Source organism: Gadus chalcogrammus, chromosome 15, assembly GCF_026213295.1.
Source record: "Gadus chalcogrammus isolate NIFS_2021 chromosome 15, NIFS_Gcha_1.0, whole genome shotgun sequence".
Classification (NCBI taxonomy): Eukaryota; Metazoa; Chordata; class Actinopteri; order Gadiformes; family Gadidae; genus Gadus; species Gadus chalcogrammus.
Window position 1 is genome coordinate 15,268,931 of NC_079426.1, and position 22,926 is coordinate 15,291,856.

Here is a 22,926-nt window from a genome sequence, read left to right on the forward strand (position 1 = left end):
TTGCCAGACCCTACAGGTTTCTAGATGTGGGTCTAGATTTCCAGGCTATTAATTTTCTGTTAAACATAAATCATTTGCACCTACCAAACACATCAGATTTCCAGTTGCACAAATATTGTTTCTGAAAAAAACCACAACTCAATTGTGTGTGGGAATCCAAAGTTAGCAGCTATAATCCAAACCTACAGGTTCAAACCAATCGGCAGGTACAAAACTTTTGTCACACAATAGTCGATGGGGATGCTCAGATAAACCTATCATTTGAAAATCCAATAAGGCATATCAGTTCACCAACCAATTACGGAGCCAGCGGGGAAGAGATGTTTCAATAAAAAATGTTCCTTCACGATTCCAATACCTGATTTGAGTATTGGCCGGTACTGAGTATAGAGTTTATATTCATTTGTATTAGAGCCCGACCGATGTAGAATTTTTAAGGCCGATACGATACGAATATTTTGTGATTTAAAAATCCGATATGCCGATATATCGGCCGATATATATATTAAAAAAAATCCAGAAACGCGCAACAAAACAAACACATTTCCCTAACATTGGTTATTTGTAGTTATCCTTTAAATCCTTTTCACTCTCAGCTAACACGTAACAACAACAAAACTGGACATGGTAGTATTGAATTAGGTCATGCTTATCGACTTTAGAGAATTGATGGGGATGTTCTTATAATTGTTATTCAAGCAATGTATGTCTCGTGACAGTTGCCAACTTACCATGAACACACTTGCACACATGAACAACACCGATGATCTCCGTCGATCTCCGTCATTCACTCTGCCTAACTCTGGCTGACTGATTCAGCGGGTTTGGGCGTTACTGTACGTCCACACCAGGAGCAACCAAAGCGCCGAGACGGTTTTGCTTGTTCGATAAAGTGCTTCGACAACAAGTAGGACAGTGATTCCCCCCAATAAAAAAAATCCTAAAATGTAGGCTAATTACAACCGAGAACAAAAAACCCTGCGTGCTGTAGTATTTAAAATATGTTTCACTGATCTGGATCTGCAAATCATGATCTGCACTCATTCGTCGCATTCAAAAGTTAAAACAAATAGACGCACATGGCTAATTTGCATACGTGCACAGGACTGGTTGGCTCCGCAAGGCAAATAATGGAACATATCTATCTATCTAGGCCTTTCTGTCTATCTATCTATCAACGCGTGTCTAGTTTTAATGTGATGTATTGTGTGTATGTCCAGTCAGACTTGTTCTGTGTGGTCTTGTAGGCTACTGTCCTGTGGGGCCGAACCACCTTAATGGATTCCCGACGATTTGTGTCGTTTGGTATTAATAAAGACTTGACTAGGCTATCTATCTATCTAGACTATTTAATTAACAATTATTCACCTCAGGCTCCGTGAATAGTGGGGAATAGAGGGATAAAAGACAAGAGATAATCCCTTGTCATTTATCCCTCGTCTTGTCGATTAGTTTGTTTATGTGACGATTTCAAAAACTTTTTTGGTTTTGTTTAAAGCATGCTACACGCGATTGGTTGGTTAGATTGGTTGCATGGAGAGCAAATTAAAATGATTCCCGTTTAAATACGAACGTTCTAGATGTAGCCTATAAATACTCCCGCTTATCATCACTTGATATCCAAACCACTATGGCGTTTCGATCTCTGAACTGAAAAAGGGTTGGGTCGCGGGTACCCAGTTACAGCCGCGATTAATACTTCAGCCGACATTTTGTTCAGTGAGTGAATAAAGGTAGGTAGGAACCAAAGTGCCTGCCGATGTTCCCTGGGATCCACGCAAGCGAAGAGCGTCTACATTCCGATTGGCTGTCAGTGTTTGGCCGCTGAAGCGAATAATAGTCATTTGCATAAAGTTAAAAAGTTTTCAACTTCTTTTTGACGCTCTGGTCGCTCAACTTTGGCCGCTGGTAGCGTTGGTCGCTTTGGTCGCTCTTGCCCATAGAAAGTGAATGACTTCCGGCAATTTGGTCGCTCAATTCGCTTCTGGTGTGGACGTACAGTTAGAGCGTGTTTTTTTTTATTTTTTATATTCATTTATCGGCCATTATAAATGCTGATACCGAATAGTTTGAAAAATGCCTAATATCGGCCGATAATATCGGCCTGCCGATATATCGGTCGGGCTCTAATTTGTATGTATATTAATGCATTGTTTTTTCATCATATTATATATAATTTATATATATATATCGATATTATATATAGCTTATTATATATGTTTTCTAACCGCTGTATAGTGTATACTACTAACCCTCTATGGATAGGATATGATTGCTATCATTTTTGTATGGCCCTTCATGAACATATGCACACAGCATCTAGCTCTGTAACCACTAATAGCACCTGATCTTATCAAAGGCTTCTCTTACGATGACAACAATGTAGTAATTGTCAGTCACTTCGGATAAAAGCCTCTGCTAAATGACAAAAAGGCAATGTCAATAAATGCAGACACACTTTTATTATCTTATTTGACTAAAAAAGTACAGGAATAAAAAACATTTGTTTAAAAAGCAGGCTTAATTTAGTGAAATAATATATTTAGATAGTAAAGTCATAAAATTACCAACTTGTATTTCTGGCTGACATGGCCGGGGGTATCAGGTTGGCTATTATTGCTAATCTCCTTTTAACGGCATGTTAATTTTTTGGCAACATAACGCTAACATCACCACTCTAGCTCGTTCTTGTTACCATTGCGGGACGAACGTTCTCTTAGTAGTGAGCTAAACTAATCAGTACAAGTATGTTAGATTCAGAAACTGAACCTCCATGTTCAACCTCCGAGAGACCCATATATCAATGTTTGGTTCTCAAGAGATATTTCAGTTATAATTAGACTATTTATCAGGAGTTCATCTGATCTTATTCATGAATGATCATATTTGAGTATCCAGGCCCCAGGCGAGCAGAATGCATTATAAAAAGGCGCCCCACTAGCACTGTGATTGCTGAAATGATCTGCCTCATTGGCTAGTCAAATTAAATGTTAATCTGAGCATCCCCATTGGCTATTCAGGCGGAAGGGTTAAATGTGGAACAAACTTTTTGTACCCATAGATTTGCATCGTAGCAAAGTGTAAAATGTGGGACAAAGGTTTTGTATCTGTAGGTTTGGTTTATACTCATAGATTTGATGAATTGCTATAAACTTCACACATACAATTGAGTTCTTTGAGAATATTATTTACCCACAAACAGTAAGATGTGTAGCTGCAAACCTTTTGATGTGTAACTGGAAATCTGTTTCTGTAGGTGCAATCCATTGATGTGTAACTGCAAATTAAATGTCACACAAAATGTTTTCACCCATTCCCATATGGTGTTCCACAGCTTCAATATTTTCAACCCTAATTTGTTTCCATACCAAAGCTGCACAGGAAAGCAGAAACCGACTTGACCGTGGTGTGAAGAGATGAATACATGCAAGTTGTTTAATGCATAAACAATATGTTAAATAATTCAAAACAAATGTCCAGGGGAGAGATTAGCTGCAGTCGGTGGGTTACAGCAGACAGCAGTGCGTGTATAACCACAGTGCAACCTTTGCAGTCATCTCTCCACATGCAGACGTGCCATGGGAGTCCAACATGGAGTCGGTCCTCCACAAAGACAGAGGTCATCTCTTATGCCTTTCTCAAAAACCATGGGTTGCCTCGCTGGGTTGCCACAGCTCCTGAATACTGAATACTCATCTGCATGTAATCATGTATTGTGCGTGGCTGTGTGTGTGTTATGTTACAAGCATATGAGAGAGAGAGAGAGAGAGAGAGAGAGAGAGAGAGAGAGAGAGAGAGAGAGAGAGAGAGAGAGAGAGAGAGAGAGAGAGAGAGAGAGAGAGAGAGAGAGAGAGAGAGAGAGAGAGAGAGAGAGAGAGAGAGAGAGAGAGAGAGAGAGCCCCTCTCCCTCCTCCTGCTGTGTGGATGTACTTCATATTCTGTTGGCACACACAGACAAAATGGTCTGAGAATGTGCATTTGTGGAAGTGAACATGAAGGAGGGGTGTGAGGACGGCCTCTCTCCCGACAGGCGGTCACAGTGGCAGGCTGGAGATGACAGTGAGAGAGCATGTCTTGGCAGGGGTCTGTTGCTGTTTGTGGGAGGCACAAAATACTCATTTGTGTTAACGATACATTTGAGAAACTGTTGCCTGTTTTTCCCTCTATGTCCTGCTGTTCTTCTCTTTCTCCTCTTTGCAGTATTTTGTATTGTCTTGCCATGACTACTACTTCTACTACAACTACTACTACTACTCTCTCGCTCTCTCTGTCTCTTTGTCTCTGTTTCTTTATCCTTCTCTCTCAGAATGGCCCCCTAGGCTTGTGATGCATTTGTGGTTTTTGGAGTTAAAGTTTAGGATGGTTGAGCCATATATAATGGCAGACTAAATATAATTAACGGCTCTCTCCCTCTCTTTCTCTCTTTCTCTCGTTCTCTCTTTCTCCCTCTCTCTCTCTCTCTGAGCAATTTGTCTCTGGATGGTTATCTACCTGCCAATCAGTCTCATGTTAAAGTTCAGCCGTCCCTTTCCTCTCCTCTCGCTGTCTCTCTCTGCCACCTCCGCCTTCCTCTGACGCTGTATGCTGTTGTTCCACAGGGTATATTAAGCCCCTGGAGAATGGCTTGATAAGGCGTGTGTGCGTGTGTGTGTGTGTGTGTGTGTGTGTGTGTGTGTGTGTGTGTGTGTGTGTGTGTGTGTGGGAGCCTGGCAGGTTCCCACCACTATCGTAAGCCAGTGACACTCGTCAAGCCTGTGGGAGACACAGCGACAGTTCCTTTATGGCAATAGATGGATGAATGGAAAGGTGGATGGTTAGAAGGATGGAAAGATTAATGGACGGACAGACAGACTGACGTTATTATCACTTGTGTGTACAGGGTTGGCCTCAATGTGTCTAAATAGCGTTCGGTGAGATAGTGACCAATGCCTCAGAGCGGGTTTAGATGCATCACAACTTATTTCAATGGCATTTAAAGATCATAGTAATCTTTATACAGTCTTCCAGAAACGCAAGCCTTGGTGAGCCAAGCAATATACCAAATCCCTAGGCTGCATTGGAGAAAATAATCTAGAGAGAACAATTGATCATCTAGAAAAGGGACCGTTTATTGTTATAGTCTCCGGTTTATTTTGAGCCATTGCAAGCTTGGTCTGTGGGGTATTTTTTGTCCCAAGTGACAAAGAACGGTGGTTTCTTTTCGTTCAGAGTATTGCATCCTGCCTTTTCAGAAATGCAGAGGTGTACACAGAGATTGATAGAAAGACACATATTTTTTACATAGAGAAAGATGCATGCATAGATGCTGTATGATACATAGTATTTAAATGGATACAGAGAACAGCGTAGATTATATATATATATATATATATAGACATAATTATAGAGATGTTTATATGCATACAAAGATATGAAAAACGTCACTTCTGAATTCCTCCCATTATTTTTATGTGGTTTATGTCATATATACTAAGTGGACAAGTGTTTAAGACCGTTTGCATCTGCTTTGTGTTGTAAGATGATCTTAGGGACTTATGTGGCTGACATTATTGTTGCCTGAAAAGCACCAACTATTTCATCATGAACCTGGAGGCAGAGGGGACATTTTAGAAGTGAAAATGATAATGAGTTCGGCGGACGACCCTGCCACATGCCACCAATGTGGCTTAACTGTGCTCATTCGACACCAGGCAACAGGTAGATGTTCTTTAAAGCTGTTTATTTGAGAGATTGCAAGATTTTAATATGCCAAGCAGGTGGTGAATATGGACATGTCCAAGCTCTACGCTTAGGGCCTATGAAATCGGCTTGTAGGACAGTAAAATTTTTCCCAGCAATTGCTTTGATGATCAAACCATGTTAAAGATATAATGTAATCTAGTCCACATGCAAAAATGTCTCTGCCATGCAGGGCTCCGTGGAGAATGAATCAAATGAGGCGTAGAGGAGCTGATTTTCTCAAAGGAATCGCAAGCCTTTTCTGTTTGATTGATAACAGCGATAGGCCTGGAATGATACCGGGCGCCTACTGATGTGGAGAGTTCAAGCAGGTGTCATCATCCAGTCCCAGGCCAAGTCCCAGGCCAAGTCCCAGGCCAAGTCCCAGGCCAAGTCCCAGGCCAAGTCCCAGGCCAAGTCATGTATCTGTGGTGCCTTGTGGGCTGAACAACGTTGCCACATAGCAGCACTTCAAAGACCAAAACCCCCTCAGGATCTTTTTTCATGCGTTGTAAGGATAGTTTAAATTCAACAGATTTGAGCTATCCATATCAGGAGGGAATTATAAAAAGTTTTCATGTCACTTTGGGATAATAGCTGAATACCCATAACGCATTAGTATTAGCATTACAACAGTACTTAAGGACATAAGAGGGGGTTTCTTCCAATGTCGTTTGGACGGCTGTTGGCCAGAGGGACACATCAGAAGGATGGAGCTGCTGGGCTTTTCTTTTGTCTCACTTGTTTAGCTCCTGTTGAGTTGTCATGTGAAGCACGTTCTAACGTTCGTTTGGAAGTGCAACACAAAAAACGATATGATGAAATATTATCGTATCCATTATTAATCCTGAAGTCAATCTACCATGTGGATGGTCGATTTAAACCCAAGAGTGGTTTTGAGTGTTTGTATGGTTTAATTTGTATTTGTTTGGTGTTCTTAGTATATTTATATTGGTTGAACAAAAATATCAGGCGGAGTTCTATTGGAATTTCAACGATAAAGGGCAGATAGTCTCTAGCATATAAATAACCACATCATTTGCAGGCCTAATACCACTAGATGACATCAAAACAATCAGGGTTCTCCCAAGATAATGTCACGGTAGGACCACCCAGCTCCTTTTCAGCACCACTTGTTATGTGATGCCCTGCACAGAACCCCTGCCTCCCAAGCCGACCCTGTTTCAGGTTGCTCTGCTCTGAGGCGCGGGTTCTCAATGGACGACCATGCCTTCATGGTGCGTCACGGAGCTGGCACAAGTAGTGGCTCCCAGCCGCTTGTAAACTACAGTTTTTCCGCCACCCTGACGGCAGCAGACACTGGCCCCAGCTCAAGACATCCAGAGGAATGAACCCAATAAAGAGAGCAAATTACTCCTGCTCTCCGCCGATGACATGTTCATTCGAGCCTGAAAAGTGTGTTTGCCTCGTTCGCCTCAGTCACCCTTTTTTCCGCACAGCCTCCCCACCAGTTAGTGCCAACCAGTGTAGCCAAAGTCGTTGTGTGTGTGTGTGTGTGTGTGTGTGTGTGTGTGTGTGTGTGTGTGTGTGTGTGGTGTGTGTGTGTGTGTGTGTGTGTGTGTGTGTGTGTGTGTGTGTGTGTGTGTGTGTGTGTGTGTGTGTGTTCGTTCAGATATGCATGGAGTTTTTCACTTGCACTCCATTTCAATCACTGGCCAACCATGTTACACTATCACGCTTGCTCTCTCACACAAACACACCCACACATACAAGTTGAATTGAACAAAGTGATGGATGTCAGTGTTTATATTTCCATTTTGGTGCAGACAAAATGCGTAATTTTACAAAGTACCCCTCTCGCCCTCTCACTCTTTCCCTCAGGCTGTGGTCCTCTATCTTGTCTGTCCATGTGTCTGAGCCAGAGGCTTCTTCTGATCCACTTGGCTTTTACCTGACCTAGAAAACACACACACACACACACACACACACACACACACACACACACACACACACACACACACACACACACACACACACACACACACACACACACACACACACACAGCCATCTCGCAGTGTCCTGACTAAGTCCAATAAATGTAACATCCATGGTCCGTTTTTAAGCTCCCATCTCCTGCTCTGTGGTAGTCCCAGTAGCAGCAGCAGCAGGCCTGGTGACAACAATTGATAGGGCCGCTAACTATAGAAGAGCGGCTTGGCAGGAGTGGAGGAGGAGGAGGAGAAGAGGGAAACCACACTGGATGCGCATCTGGAACAGGAGAACCGGTAGCAGAGCCTTATTTACCATACCACGGATCACACGGAGGCTTGAGCAACATGAAAGCCTTTTGATGCTGCATGATATAATGACATGTACAGTTAAAAAGCCTTCTCAACGGGATTCTGAGCAGAGGTTAATAGTAAGGCGTCATTCAAGCAAATACCCGATCCCAGTCCAAGGGATGAGACTGTGGGTGGGAGTTAGAGAATATTACGGTCGGATGGGTAGAGGTTTAAATACGATCCCCATGACGACCGGTTGGATTTTGTGTGTGTATTTGCATGTGTGTGTGTTTGTGTGTGAGAGAGGAAGATGATGTTTGCTACCAATGAAATCCCCTCGTTCATGAACTTAATAATTTATGAGGAGTGTTGAATTGATGATTATTAAAAAACATCATAAAACAAATACTTCCTTGAATTCTGAAACACTGAAATCGGATTTTGGGTTCCATGATGTAATGGAATATAATATAATATAATTTAAAATCGAAATATCATGTGAGAATGTCAGATGTTTACATTTGTATGTCCTCATTTCCTTGCCACATGACCTCCCCAATCGTATTTCCCGTCCCTCATTTCCTCTCTCATATTAAGGGATACAGGGCTAAATAAATAATAAATAACAAATAAAAACCTTTAAAAGGAACCGTCTTATCTTTGAACCTTTCATTCATAGCCGGGAAATGATTTCCACAGTGGCAGGTGATTCAAATTCAATTTGAATAAAATTGAAAGAATCCCCCGTGCTCAATTAGACTGCTGAAAGATGCATAACCCACGGGGTCAGCCGAGACCGCCGCTGCCCCGGGAAGAAACTCATTACTTTCCTCCTGTTTTATCCCATTGACTTTTAAAGGTAAAAAAGTGTTAAAATGGTATTGTATTTCTGTCTTCTGTAAACTTGCACGACTGCATATAATGTTTCTTGCCATTTACTTTATCATCAAATTTGGAAGGAAGGATTAGCGTAGCCACCTTCAAATAAAAGAACAAATCAGAAGATGGATGATGGTTGTCTTTGCCCACTGACAGTGGCACTGCTCTTGGCATTAGCATGCGGTCACCTTCAGAGTCTCAGTGGCGGGCCGCGTCCATCAGGGATGAATAAACCAGGGTCAGAGCGGGACGGGTCACACCGTCAGAGAGGTCACACCGGATCGGGGGCATTTTCTTTCCTCGTTTTTTTTTTTTTACATTTCAATTTAAACTCCATGGGAGCTGAATTAATATTTTATTTGAATCCTTAATGGGGCCAGGATAGTTGTGGTTGGTATGGTTAGGGTGCTCCCAGGGTTAAGGGTTCTGAGATTTGACCCCCAATGGGTTTAGGGTCTAGGGGTATAAGCATGCTTTATTTTAATGATGTCAACATTTTTACTTAAAGTCTCTTTGCATAAGAAGTATGGATGGTAAAAGTTAAGATGAATAAATAATGCATAATTGTAAAAACCTTTGTACAAAAGCTATTGTTATGGTCATCATTATTCACGAATCACCAGTATTTAATGTTTACGTAATTATTATTATACTTCATGTAATTATTCCCCATAATCCTTGAGACCAGTGCTCTCTCTCTGTCTCTTTCACTCATTCACTCTCTCACTCACTCACTCACACACTCTCTCTCTCTCATTAGGCTGCATGGATGTACATCTGTAATGCCCTCCTCGTCCCTTGCCTCTCCCCTCTAGAGGCTGAACTAATTTCATGTGTCAGTCATGCTACGGCTCCACTCTCCCGCTTCCGGATCCAATTAAGGAGATATTCCACCATCAACCAGCCGGTAGCCAAGGTGTGTTTTCCGCCTGCTGACTGCCAGCACCGAAGCGCATTTGCAGGTGGATGATGGTGGAGGGGGTATGTTAGGATTCGGCCTGAAGATAAAGGGATGTGGTGATTAGATTACCCTTGTCTTTTTTAACCCGGGTTCATCTACAGTGAGTGTCACGCGAGGATCCGTCGTTGTTGTGGCTGCGTAGGTTTCTGTCAGAAGACACCGCACCTAATTAGGGCTCTTCAGTAGACTGCGTTTCTCTTTGTTGTTTCCTCACGACACGGGATGTTTTCTTGCGTTGCCTCTACACTTTCATTAGGGCCATTGTCCATTTCTCTTTTGTAATAATCACTTGTATCCAAACGGGCTACGAACAAACCAAGACCAGAAAGCTCCATAGAGTTCCCCCAGCTAACACACGGCCCAGCAGTGGCCCCGGGCTCCAGGTGGGTGGGGACCAGCGGACGCCCTTATCTGAGGCCCCGTGCCGGCCACACTCAGGTTCACACGTCCACGCTTCATTGCTCCTTTGAGCCTGTGCACATCAAATACCTCCCCACCTCTTACGCCATCAGCCATCAGCCAGATCAATACATCTCTGTGTGTGTGTGTGTGTGTGTATCCTTGGGAAAATCTTTGTGTGTGTATTTATGAAGCAAGTACATGCCATTTAGTGTTTGTGTCTCTCAGTGTGTGTGCGTGTGTGTGCGTGTGTGTGTGTGTGTGTGTGTATGCGGTTGTGGCTACCTCTAAAAGGTCTCTTTACCGGAGATAAACAGGTGCCATGGGCAGCTGGTAGTGGGAGATTACAGCCAACCTGGTGACAGAATCTCACCCCTGGCCAGAACTCACTCTCTGCCTCCCACACACACACACACACACACACACACACACACACACACACACACACACACACACACACACACACACACACACACCACACACACACACACACACACCCACACACACACACACACACACACACACACACACACACACACACACACACAGAGAGATACATACACACATTCACACAGACAGTCCTGGCCAGACACAATAGGTTTTGGGGACAGCACCCAGTGAGTTCCAGCACTATGAAAAGGTCCTTTTCTGTTATGAAGATTAGTTTATGACATTACCATATGAATGCATTGTGCTGCCAGACTTCTCGGCTTCTCGGTTTATTTTAATGAATTCATTCATGTACTTGTTATTTTAATCCATGGAGGACTGACACCTGATAAGCTTATGAATTCATCGTTATTGCAATATCTTTCTTCTGATTTGCCGATGACGAGTCAGATAAGGTCACCTCCCATGCAAACTACAGGCACCTGAACGGCTTCCACCAGGGGACCTGGGATGAGTGCTGGTCTCTAACTCAATGTTATCCTTTGATGTCTTGACGGGTCGTTTTTCTGGCTAGATATTTAATCCTTCATATGTTTGATATGTCGCGATACTTCATAATTATAGTGAAAATGAATTACGATCAAAACTACGGAGAAACACAAGGTTTGATACCATTGACTTCTATTTACTGACCCCCAGACTGACTGAACGGTGTTGTAAAGCGATACGCATAAATTGAGGAGAAGCAGATACAGACAAAAAACTAGGGCTAATAACAGGGGATTACATGTAAAAGGTAACCGTGCCCGAGGATGATGGTCTGAATGTCTTAGTATTCTGGGATGCATTGGATTAATTTGGAACACTCTCTGTTCCGACCATCAGTTGGTATGGTGATTCCGTTTTATTAGCTATTGCAGCTGCCATCCTGGGGCGTTCATGGTGTTAAATGGAATTTCCCATTGCCTCTCACTGAGAGGAGAAGATAAAGGTGAGAAGATAAAACGCCCAACTCAAAGTGCATAAATTCCATAGAAGCTTGACTATATTGCGTCTCTATGGGTAATCAAATAAATGTATCCACAGTTGTGGTAAATTATTGATCATGGCATTGAATTGCCTATCTTCAGTATGGATTTATAAATAGAGCTAAATAAATTCGAGAAGTATCCTTACAGACTGTTCATGAGGAGTTGGTGAATACGGCATTAGTTATTCTCAGCTTCTGCCTCAGGCACCTTGGAACACCTTGGGTGACTTTATCACTCTTATCCATCACTCTATCTGTTTATCACTCTATCCAACGATCTCTCTCTCTCTCGCTCTCGCTCTCCCTCTCCCTCTCTCTCTCTCTTCCCCCCCCCCGTTGTAAGGAAGGGTTAAACGTAGTAGTACAGGTATCCAGGTTCTCTCTCATGCTCCCCGTACTCATTGGTTCGCCGTCTGTGCCTGAATTTCTGTTCTTATTTTTTCTCTTAAGTTTTATTCAACTTCTAGCGCAGTGCAGATGGCTAGGTCTGACCTGGCGGAGGAGAGGGGAGGATGAGAAAGTGGGTCTGTGTCAGGCTGGCCCAGGTTGACGAGGAGGATAAAGGAGGTGTGAGGTGTGCTTGTTGGGTATGTGGTGTGTGGGGGGGGGGGGGGGGGGGCATGTTGGAATGAGGGCACGATCTTCACTGTAATGGTGGGGGCTATTCCTGTGTGTGTGTGTGTGTGGACAGGAGCAGTGAAAGATGGGAGTAAGAGACATTCACATCAAGAAGGAGTACAACCCAGTTTCAGGAAATGCTGCAAGCTAGAGCTCAGTGATAATTCAATATTTTCCTGTAAATATCATATACAGCCTATAATATATTGAATGATGGTGATGTGATATGCTGCAGTGCTCATCACAGCACGAGCTGGTTGGATATATTATGTATTGTACATTTTATAATCTCATAATATGGAATAATTACAGTGCAATGAACCTCAGGTTATTATCAATCGTTAACATGGGGTGAATGATTAAATATACCCCGGGTTTAACGATCATTATTTGGAGAAGATATGTAGGGCTGAAATGTATCCGTACTTTCTGTCCTACGAACCTTAAACTACACTGCTGTGTGAACGAGAATGGTCTTCGTCAGCAAGGTCCAATCAATGCCCCATTGGGCAACAATGTTATGAAACGGATCGAAAAAGTCCAAAGCTGAATTTGTGGTGGATCATGGCGGGCGAGAGAGAAAGTGAACCAAAAAAATTGTAAGAGAGCGAGAGAAAGAGACAGAGAGTAATGGCTTAAAGAAGGGAAGGCTGCCAAGAGCTCAATTCAGTTTTCTGCGCTTAAAGGGGAAACTATCAGCACAATTAAAGCAGGATGTGGGCTCACTGAGTCCTACATCACTCTCGGTGACCCAGTTTAAACCGCTCAACTGTGCTGCTGCTACTGCTCCTCAGTACTCTCACTCAATTCACATTCTTTCATTCTGTTAAAACAAAGAATGAATTAAGTAATGAATGATGGATTTCTCTTTTGGGGTCACAATGTCCCTCACAGTGATGTTTAATTCAGTTAGCTGATGGGGTTTTTCCGCATCCATCCATCCATCCTTTGATGGAGGCAGGTGCTCTTGTCCATACAGGGGAGGGCCACTGAACACAGTTGCCTTCATAATGTTGGGGCTCTTCTCTGCACTTTTTTGCTTTACTTAAGTTTCTTTTGATTGCTTACAATTAGCAATTATGCAACGTTTATTTATTATCTTTGATCTCATAACTTGTTAACAATCGACATATGACGCTTGCACCCCACAGCTCATTAACTCACTCATTGATGTTTAACGCACCTAAGTGCACTTAAGGATAGGAAGTGTAGGGCCCAACATTAACATACTAGGTATGCAGGTGTTTCAAGAGTGATTGGACGCTGAGGCTGGTTGGGGCTGCACACCTGTTGTTAAACCAGCAATCACCACACACACACACTCTCAGGGAGAGACCTCCTGCACGACAACATTGAGCAACAGCTCACATATCATCGTCTGCAAATGTCTACAATAAACCGGCTTTCAACATCGTCACCCTGTGTCCTTGTCTGGAGGAGCCCAATAAACACCACTTACGTGGAGTGTGGCAGCCACCTAGGTGGTGCGTAGCGACCGACATTATGACACCCCGGTAAGGTCAATGGCGTGCTTCCTGTGCCATGGTACATAAACGGAGCAGAGCCATAATCAGTGTGGTGAGCGACAACTGTGTTTGTTCTCCGTGTGTGGCGGGTATATTGTAGGTTCCATGGGGTGTTCACTGTATGCCTGTCAACACAATGCACATGTTATTCCTCTGACTATGGCTATAAACTAATGCTGACATTTGCGTCCGTCCGACCTTTAGTCAGCGAACTGAAAAGGTGAGCTTTGACAGAATCCCATTTGAAAAAGACGTAAAACAAATAGCTACTTGTGTGTCTCAGCGGCAGGATTCACGCGGACACATTAGTATCAGTGAATATGCAGTCACATCACAATGACTGGTTAGGCCTGGACATTACAATAATGATTATTGTAACCTCACTAGTGTCCTCCACTACAGCTTACCTTTAAGATAATTTAAGCCCAAAACAAACACTTTGAAAAGGACCAATAAAGAGATGATTTGTTAACGTGTGTGGTTTCTGCCAGAAGAGTAAAAAAACACCTAAAATCATGTTTTTATGTTTTATTGTTCAGTGTCCTAAAAATCCATCAACAGTATAGGGTGTGCTTCCCAAAACAGTGATGATCAACGCATATCTGGTTGAATCCTGTTCTTTTCTGTACATCTGAAGATATCAGCCAGACTGGAGTTCATGGAGCTGAAACCTGTGGCACACTCAAAGCACGTGACTGCCATGGCATTACCATAACGTCTGCTCATCCCTCACACAGCAGGGGCTATATTGGGGACCCCTATTGCACTAGCAGCGGGATCGTTAATGGAGGCCATCTCCCACTGTCACAACCATTCTGTAATGGTTGCAGACGTGTAAATCTAAATGCCCTCAATGTAAATGTGTATATGTGTTCACACCGTTCATATGTATCTACAACAAAGATTCCAAGACTAACATCTTACCCCCATTTTTGTCTTACCTTGTCTTTATTTCTCATCGCTCTTTTCTCTCCCTCTCCCCTCTCTGTTCTTCTGTCCTTGCTGCAGGTTTGCATTGTGCAAAAGAGAGACACGGAGAAGATGTACGCCATGAAGTACATGAACAAGCAGCAGTGCATAGAGAGAGATGAGGTCCGAAACGTCTTTAGAGAGCTTGAGATCCTTCAGGAAATTGAACATGTTTTTTTAGTAAATCTCTGGTGACTATCCTGTTTTTTTCCACTTTATTAATACACTTTTGTGTGGTATGCACGGCCTGTGTGTCGGTCGCCTGCTTTGCCTGTGCTTGTTTGTTTGTGTTTGTGTTTTGTGTCTGTGTTTACCTTGAGACGGCGCTGTCCTCTTAACGTACGTTATTTGTTTGTTTACTTATTTGCTCATTTGGAAACAAATGACTAAACTGTTTCTCAGGCCCTTTCCGATTCCGGGAAAACAAACCACAGTTGTCCCAGAATCCCAGCTGCTACTATTGTGGTGAAAATGGAGAGACCCTTTCCAGAAACATACATTTTACATTTAGATACAATTCCCATATTCACCCAGCACAATCCATGAAAAACACAGTGGATAATTACTGGGCCTCAGCCAGCCAACGGAAGCCACCTCTTTATTATTCAACACCCCTCCTGTGCATTAGCACATGTTTCTGTTGGCTATTGCTGACTCAGTGGGGCATTCACATCGTGTTAGACTGAGGCACTTTAGTCCCTTGTAACTGGTTGAATGATATCGCATGTCGGTAACTCTGTGGTGGAGTGATTACCGCAGAAACATGTTTGTTATCAAGTGCCGTGATAAATATAGTCACGAGAAGAGGCAGCTGGACCTGGGAAGGCGTGCTTTTCGGAAGTCATAAAGCCCTAGATTTAGTAATTTATAGCGTTATATCTAGGGTGTAATAGTTAAAGCTTGCTTCTAACCTGAAATGTGAGCTACTTTAAACATTCAAGTGACTTCTAGATCAGATGGCTAGATCAAGTGTATTCCCTTTCATATTGAAATAGAATACACATGTGTGTCGGCCTGTGCTTTCGCTCTGCAATTGTCATTTTTCAAGACCTTTTTTTCAGTGTTTGCCTTGCCTCCTGAACCGTGCCTCTCTCAGACAGACGTCTAGTGACTGGGAAACTAAGCAGCACCATAGCAGCTTGGCAACAAGGTTCACAACTTTCATATTTCCTCTGTGTCTTCCAAATAATACATTGCGCCTTTTCAAAATTCACACATTGTGATAATGTGGAAAATACTAGAAAAGTATATCTCATACCAGGCAATACCAGCAGCTGTTGACTCTTTAACAAGTTAATATTTGTCTGTCCTTTATTTGGATATCATTCAAGCAGACTCCAGTTGATTATCTTGTGTGTGCATTTTACCTTTTCCTCAGGGCCAGCTATGTTTGAACATAGCTGACCCTCTCATTGCTGTGTGAAAACACAGTTGTGAGTAGAGTTGGCCGGGTGGGGTGTGTTTGCCTTGGACATTAGGGCCAGGCTTCCCACAAAAAAAGAGAAATATCTTCCGGGATCCAATGGGATATGGGAATCGAATCACAGTTGTTGGTGTCTGGTATGACGGGGTAAAGTGACAGGGTGGCTGTCTCTCTGCATTGCAGGAAAAACTGAACAGTGTACATGACACAATAGATCCAGAACCTGCCATGGTTTCACACAATGTGCTTGCTGTTCTATTGCAAGCTTGGAATCATAGGAAAACACGGGGGGGAAATCAAGATGGAGACATTTCCAGGCTGGATTTTATCCATCATGTTTTGTACTAATTCTTTGCCAAGTTGCAGGCAGAGGCTGACCAGATTTATAAGAGTATCTTTGTTCCCATGCTGTGAATCTGGATTATCTATCTTGGAGCTTTGTGTAGATGATCTTCTCAGCCCTATGGGCTAGGACGCGGTGGTGTGGTGGAAAGTTTTTTTCCTCTATCTGATTAAGGAAGAATGGAATAAATTGATTGAAAAGCAACGCTCATTATTTCTGCTTCAGTCACCGTGCGCGTGTGTGCATGACTACGTTATTGTGCGGTGCACTCAATTACATCAAGGCAACGTTGGTTTCATTTAGTGTGCCCGTTGATGCGATGTCCCGGCTTATCGCGTAATAGATGGGATTGATGAGAATTTCCCTTCATCGTCCCATTGTCTTCCTCACTGTATCACAAGTGGGAGCCCCTAATTGGTGGGCTGAACGTGCACACTGTTAAACAGGTTTCCCAAGTTGGCAGCATCCACTGGCTTGTCAAATAGCTCTTATGAAGTCTGAAAGTTGGCATTTGAGCATCGTAGCTATTGATGAACCTGAGCTGGAGCATCTTGGGGATGCTGGGAAACGCCTATAGTCTCTCTATGTAAGCCACAAAAGAGGCCGCTCTGGAGAATGCCTTACTTAGGTCTGGCGTCCTCAGAGCAGAGTCATTGATTACAGCGCCGACAGGGATCAAAACAAAGATGAAAGGAGACTCTGTGAGAAAATGCATCAAAACAGCCCTTGTATAAGTGATAATACCTGCTATCAGGGAGCAGAGAGACCTCCCCACTCTGAGATGATGAGGCCGGGATGAAGAGGATGTCGGTGCTGAGAAGGGATTTGCCATTGATTAGTTTTCTCAAGAAAGGAAAAAAACAGCTGTGCAGGCTAAGAGGATTTGTAAGGTTCCTCTCTGTCTCTCCTCACGTAGTGCAGCGTAGCTCCTTTTTGAGCTTGTTGAAACCAGACTGTACTTTCATGACACCGCCCCAAACCTTTTTCAGACTACATTGTTCCAGCCCCTGCTTCAGTGAAGTTTCTTTAATCATCAGGAAGCATGATAATGCCTACATTCGCTCTGGATGGATGGGGGAAGGAACTTCAGGTGTCAAACAGACAAATTCGACAAATCTATTATGATGCCAAAGAAAAAGAGCATATAAGGAAGTTTGTGGAGAGGTTGTGTGTCTGGCTGAAAAGGGATTACGTGTGGGAACGGATGAAAATGAACATGTCATTTCCAAACCCGCAGCAAATCTGCCGAAATCCCATGGAAGGATTTCTGACATGTGATTAGAAGTCTGCTTTTCCTTGGCGATGTAACCGTGAGGTCACCGTCCAGCCGTATCTCTCCGTCTCTCTGACACGCAGCGATGGCCAACAGTGCACTCTAGTGAAGTATCGCTGGAAATTATTGAGTGATTATAGCCTCTGGTTGGGCCTGTCAAATTGATTGCTTGGCCTCTAAAGAGCAGAGGTCATTAAGAGCACAATGCCTTCGCCTCAGGCTTTGCCTTCAACTCGTAGTATAAGACAATCAGCATAGCACAAAACAGCCAACAGAGCATGATACAAAACATAACAGAACATTATTATGCGCAAGATTGTGGGAGTTCTGAGTTCACATTTAGTTAGTTAACAGTTTAAGAGTAGGATGGGGGAAGGGGGGAGCGTTCACTTCTGAATCGAAATTAAGTTGAAGACTGTCCCAGTTGTATAAGTGTATGTAGAAAACTGAACTGAATGCCAATTTCACATTTTTCCCGCGTAGCCAGTGCATTGCAACCGGTGGGACAAAACTATAAAAAATCGGCGGTTCGTTCCAAAATTAAACACCGTGCTCATGACCAGTACATTGAAAACGCAAGAATTTTAACTGCCTCTCAGTTTCTAATTCCGTAAGCATGCACAGAAGCGTGCAAACACGGAATGCTAAAGCTGATTGAAATGTTGCTATCAAGATTTTTGGATTAACACACTGCCTAAAGAGCAGCCACTAACTTTGCTCTCAATTCTAAGGGCACAGCTCAAGTATGTGAGCATGAAAACAAAATCCAAACTTTTGGAATTTTCGTTTAGGGGCACTATTGGAGTAAATTAGCTAGCAAGGGCAGTTTGTATGTCATAACTAAGGTTGTACCAAACAAAGATACAGCTATAGGAGCCTCTTAACACACATCTGGAATATAATGGATGTCAGTTGCTCACCAACTAGCCAATTTTGGTACAGCAGGATCGTGGTGGAGTTTAAAAAAGAAACATAGCTGACTTGCATCTCGACATACACAATACCAACAAGGGTCCTGGTTAATCCTAGTATTCACATGTTTGCAAGCTGCCAGTTGACCACTAGATGCCACTTAATCCTACACGCTGCTCCTTTAACATAGTTTACCACCATAGCCGAACATATCTAAATATAAAAAGGTTTCCTATCCTTGGAACAGGAAAACCATACATATGGTTGCCTTGCCAAAAGGCAAAGGGCTTAAATGATCTGAAATGAATAGCCACATTTATGATTGGTTGCCAAACAGTGTGTGAGTCAACCCCGCCTGGACAAACCAAATGATGAGGCTGTGCTGGGCTGGGTCCCACTGGGCTTCCATTAGGAATATGGATTTCAGGCCTGAATGGAACAAGGCCTTGGGAAACAGTGGAACAAATAAGGCCATGCATACCAATCCATGCGGGGGGGTTGCACTTGATATGATGATCATTAAAATCCATATGAAAAAGATACTAAGAAGTGCAATGCATGAAACAAATATGGGACTATACCCAAAGGCTTCCCAAGTCACTGGCACTGGGAGTGTGGTGTCTCGAGCTCCTTAAAGCGGCTTAAAGGAAAGAAAGAAAGCAAGGGGATACATTTACCCTTGGGTGCTAATCAAAATAGATTAATGAAGAAAAGCAGAAGTAATTTACTGACTAGCTCACTAATTTGCTTGTGTATGTCTGTAATTTGTATTCCCCACATTAAAGCCCTAAACACTTGAGTCAGATAAAAAAGCAGTGTTGCATTGGCCTTTGGGACCAAACTCCTTCTAGGGACCTTGTGAAAATAGGCCAATGGCAGACAGGAACTCTAGTTGCCCTGTTAGGGGCCACAGAAAAGGGATGTAGGTGGCGATGCTGGGGGTTGTGTGACAGCAGTTTTTATTACAGCACTGTTTGGTTTGTCCTTAGAGGAGGTGCCGGTATCTCATGAATGACACACACACTCACAGAGCCATTTCCCTTAACATCAGGTCTATATGGGACAGCCAAAACTTTTCAGAGCAAGTAAGGTAAAACAAAATCCCCTCTCCATTCTCTCGTATTTTTTTCCCTCTTTCTTTCTCCCTTTCTCCTCTAAACTTCGTTCATGCTCTCTTTCTTGTCCCCCTCACTCCTGCTCTCCCTCACTCCCTCCCTCCCTCCGCTGCCTTCCTGAGCTCATTCGTCATTATGGCCTCATTATTTCAGCCTGGCTGGTGGCTCTCTCTTGGTGCTGTGACTGTCCCAACTTCACTCCAGTACTTCCACGCGCCACGTGCCGCCCAGCCAAATCCCCGCACTCCCTCCCATCGCTGGCCTAAAACAGCTCCAAACTCCCACTATTCATATGACACTTCGCCAGCAATAAAGCCCATAATGAAAAGCTTAGGTGTGATAAATCAAAGGGAGTGTAGATGGAACGATCAATGTGCAGAGCGAGTTTGAAGTGGGAGCGCTGACTGTTAGAGCCGTATCTTCATAGGTATCCCACCCCTTCCCTTGATGAAGCCACCGATCACTCCGCTGGTTAGGGATGTTCTATAGACCTCCCTGTTTCCTCTGGACTCACGGTACAGCAAACACACCCTCACAACAGCAGTTCTCACACGCTAGTTCCAGAGATCTGCCAGCATCGGTTTCCATCCAATCTGTTCTAGTGCTCTATGCATCCGTCCTGTCTCTATCCGTCCTTGGCGAGAGTTTCGCGGGGTGACAGGGCCTGTCACAGCTAGAGCTCTGAGGCGTCCTAGTTGTCGGACCCTGTTGTCTGACATTCCCCCATCACCTCTGTCGCCAGCAAGGTGGGATGTGACAGCCTGATGCTCTCGACTAGCCTCTCCACTGTTTGGTGTTTCAATCACTTTCCCTCTTTGCGATATGGAAGGGAATCCAATCTGTGGTGGGAATGGGCCCAAAACGCAGACGAGCAAAGCCGCCATTTCAGACAATGCTCAACATGTCTCCAGAATAACAAATTGAGATGCAAAATGAGATTTGAGTGGGATCTATCTGAAGTTTGGTGTCCAGGATCAGATCACGTTGTTCTTTCATTTATCACCATTGGAATCTTGAATAGATTGGACAGGGCTGTTTCTTCCTTGAATCGAAACGTCAGAGGAAATAAAAAAGGGATTTTGTGGGGGGATGTATGCTTACATTTTGTGAAGACCAAGCCGTTTAGGGCTCAGGCTTTTTGCAGAGTCATTGCTGTCATTCTTAAGTATTCTCTCTCTCTCACTCTCTCTCTTTCTATTTCTCTCACAAAGAGAAGAACAGTTGATTGCCGTGGGACTTTGGTATCATCTATTTCAAAGCTGGTACATTCTATTAATTCATCTGTGTGTTCACGAGGGAGGCGAATTTGGGATACCTGATCGCGCAACAAATTAGTTTTTTGCGCCGCAGTGAAACCAATCTTCACAAGAGATGATTTTCACCATGCGCCAAACATCTTCCCTATTTCGCACTTGGAGCACAACACAATAGAGCGGCAGGAAATTGCACCTCAACCGAGCCAATCACACAACGAGACGCACACAGAGGCACGCGTCTCGTCCTTCGAGTTCAACACTGTGCCTGGAGAGGCGGAGGATGAAACCGGTAGCAGACAACGCTTTAATGAAGAGAGTGAAAGGTGTAGGCTCATTGAGAGGCAGATTAAACCGGGCCAGGTGGAGGGAACTCACAAGGGGTTGGTTTGATTCTTGCGGCCGCTCAGTATCGAGTATCATATCCCTGTGTGTCGGAGGGCCTATTAGAAAGGGGTTCTGGCTTTGTTATGTTTCTCTGATGAGATATCGAATCCCATTGTGAGGTGAATATTCTCGGTAACTGCGTGGTTTGATGGTTTCAGAGAAGCACTGCAGCACTCTAATTCATTACCAGGCTGTGTTTTTCATTTGATTTGCTTGATTACTCCTCCTGATGGATACCAGATTGGGTAAAGTCTCGGGAGAAGCCACATTGTGTTGTTCGTTAACATTTATCTGTTTTGTAAATGATACCCCTGATTCAAATAGACTTACCTGCTTTGGTAAATGCTTAAAAAATCTAGAAAATGTTATTGATCCGTTTTGCACAGACACAAAATCACACACAAAAACATGCAAACATTCAAACCAAAGCTTGAATACATTGGCATGTACCCATGAGTGTGATGCACAAGAATCCCTGATTGAAAGACTCCAGGAGGCAAGCCGCAACATGTTGTTAGCATGTGTATGATGGGGATCAGGGACTTAAAGCACGGGGTCAGGGTTAACAGGCTTTATGCCTGTGGTGCATGTGTGTTATCTGTATGCGTTGCATGTCTGCTGGCCTTGCACCCTCAGCACCGTCAGTATATCTGTATACAGCACATGTATTTGTATTGGTCTATCTTCTTTATGATTGGCTGTCTCCTCCGTCCAAGGCTTGTGTTCATACGGCTTGTGTGTGTCTAGTCTAGCTTTAGTGTGCGTGTTTGTATGTGTGTGTTTTACTGTATGTGCGTGTCCATCCTCTTGAAAGATGCCCGTATTAACACCGTCCCCCCCCCGACCCCTCTCCCCCCCCCGCCCAGGTACTCGTTCCAGGACGAGGAGGACATGTTCATGGTGGTGGACCTGCTTTTGGGGGGGGACCTGCGCTACCACCTCCAGCAGAACGTGCAGTTCACCGAGGACGCCGTCAGACTCTACCTCTGCGAGATGACCCTGGCGCTGGACTACCTGCAGAACCAGCACATCATTCACAGGTGCGCTGACCATAGCATAGCACCAGTGCACCTGCTACGGGTGGGGAGTTGGGAAGGGATTTTCAACCACTGTTTTCAAGTGGTGTCAGAGACCTAGGTTTTCGTTTATCTTTTAGTGAATTAGCCTCGGAGTGTGGCCGTGAGAGATTTTCTCCCCGATTTTTTGTGACGTGCCACCGCGCTCTACTCTGGGTACTTCTCGCTATCAAATGTCAACCTCAGAACCAATACCTTCGGATTCACTTTAAATTGTTAATTGATGCACTTCACCATCCTAAATGCAATTGGAAATCGTCGTAGTCTGGCGCTCTCCTAAAAAGATTGAACCACTAAACCATGGCACATAAAAAGCTGTTTATTTTTCTTGCAGTCCATTATTCTGACAGAAAACCCCATTATCTTCTTCAATAACAAAATGAAAGACTTTATTTTGCATCTTGGTGAAT

The 22,926-nt window shown here is 43.6% G+C and overlaps 1 protein-coding gene across 1 annotated transcript in view; it reads left to right on the forward strand.

The window, feature by feature from the left end:
* The window catches only part of LOC130405057 (serine/threonine-protein kinase 32C-like), a 62,488-nt gene that overhangs the window by 23,912 nt on the left and 15,650 nt on the right, over window positions 1–22,926 (forward strand). Inside the window, exons 3-4 of the mRNA XM_056610016.1 lie at window positions 14,774–14,925; window positions 22,307–22,480. Of these exons, the coding sequence (XP_056465991.1) occupies window positions 14,774–14,925; window positions 22,307–22,480 (326 nt within the window). The remainder of the gene's footprint in view (window positions 1–14,773; window positions 14,926–22,306; window positions 22,481–22,926) is intronic.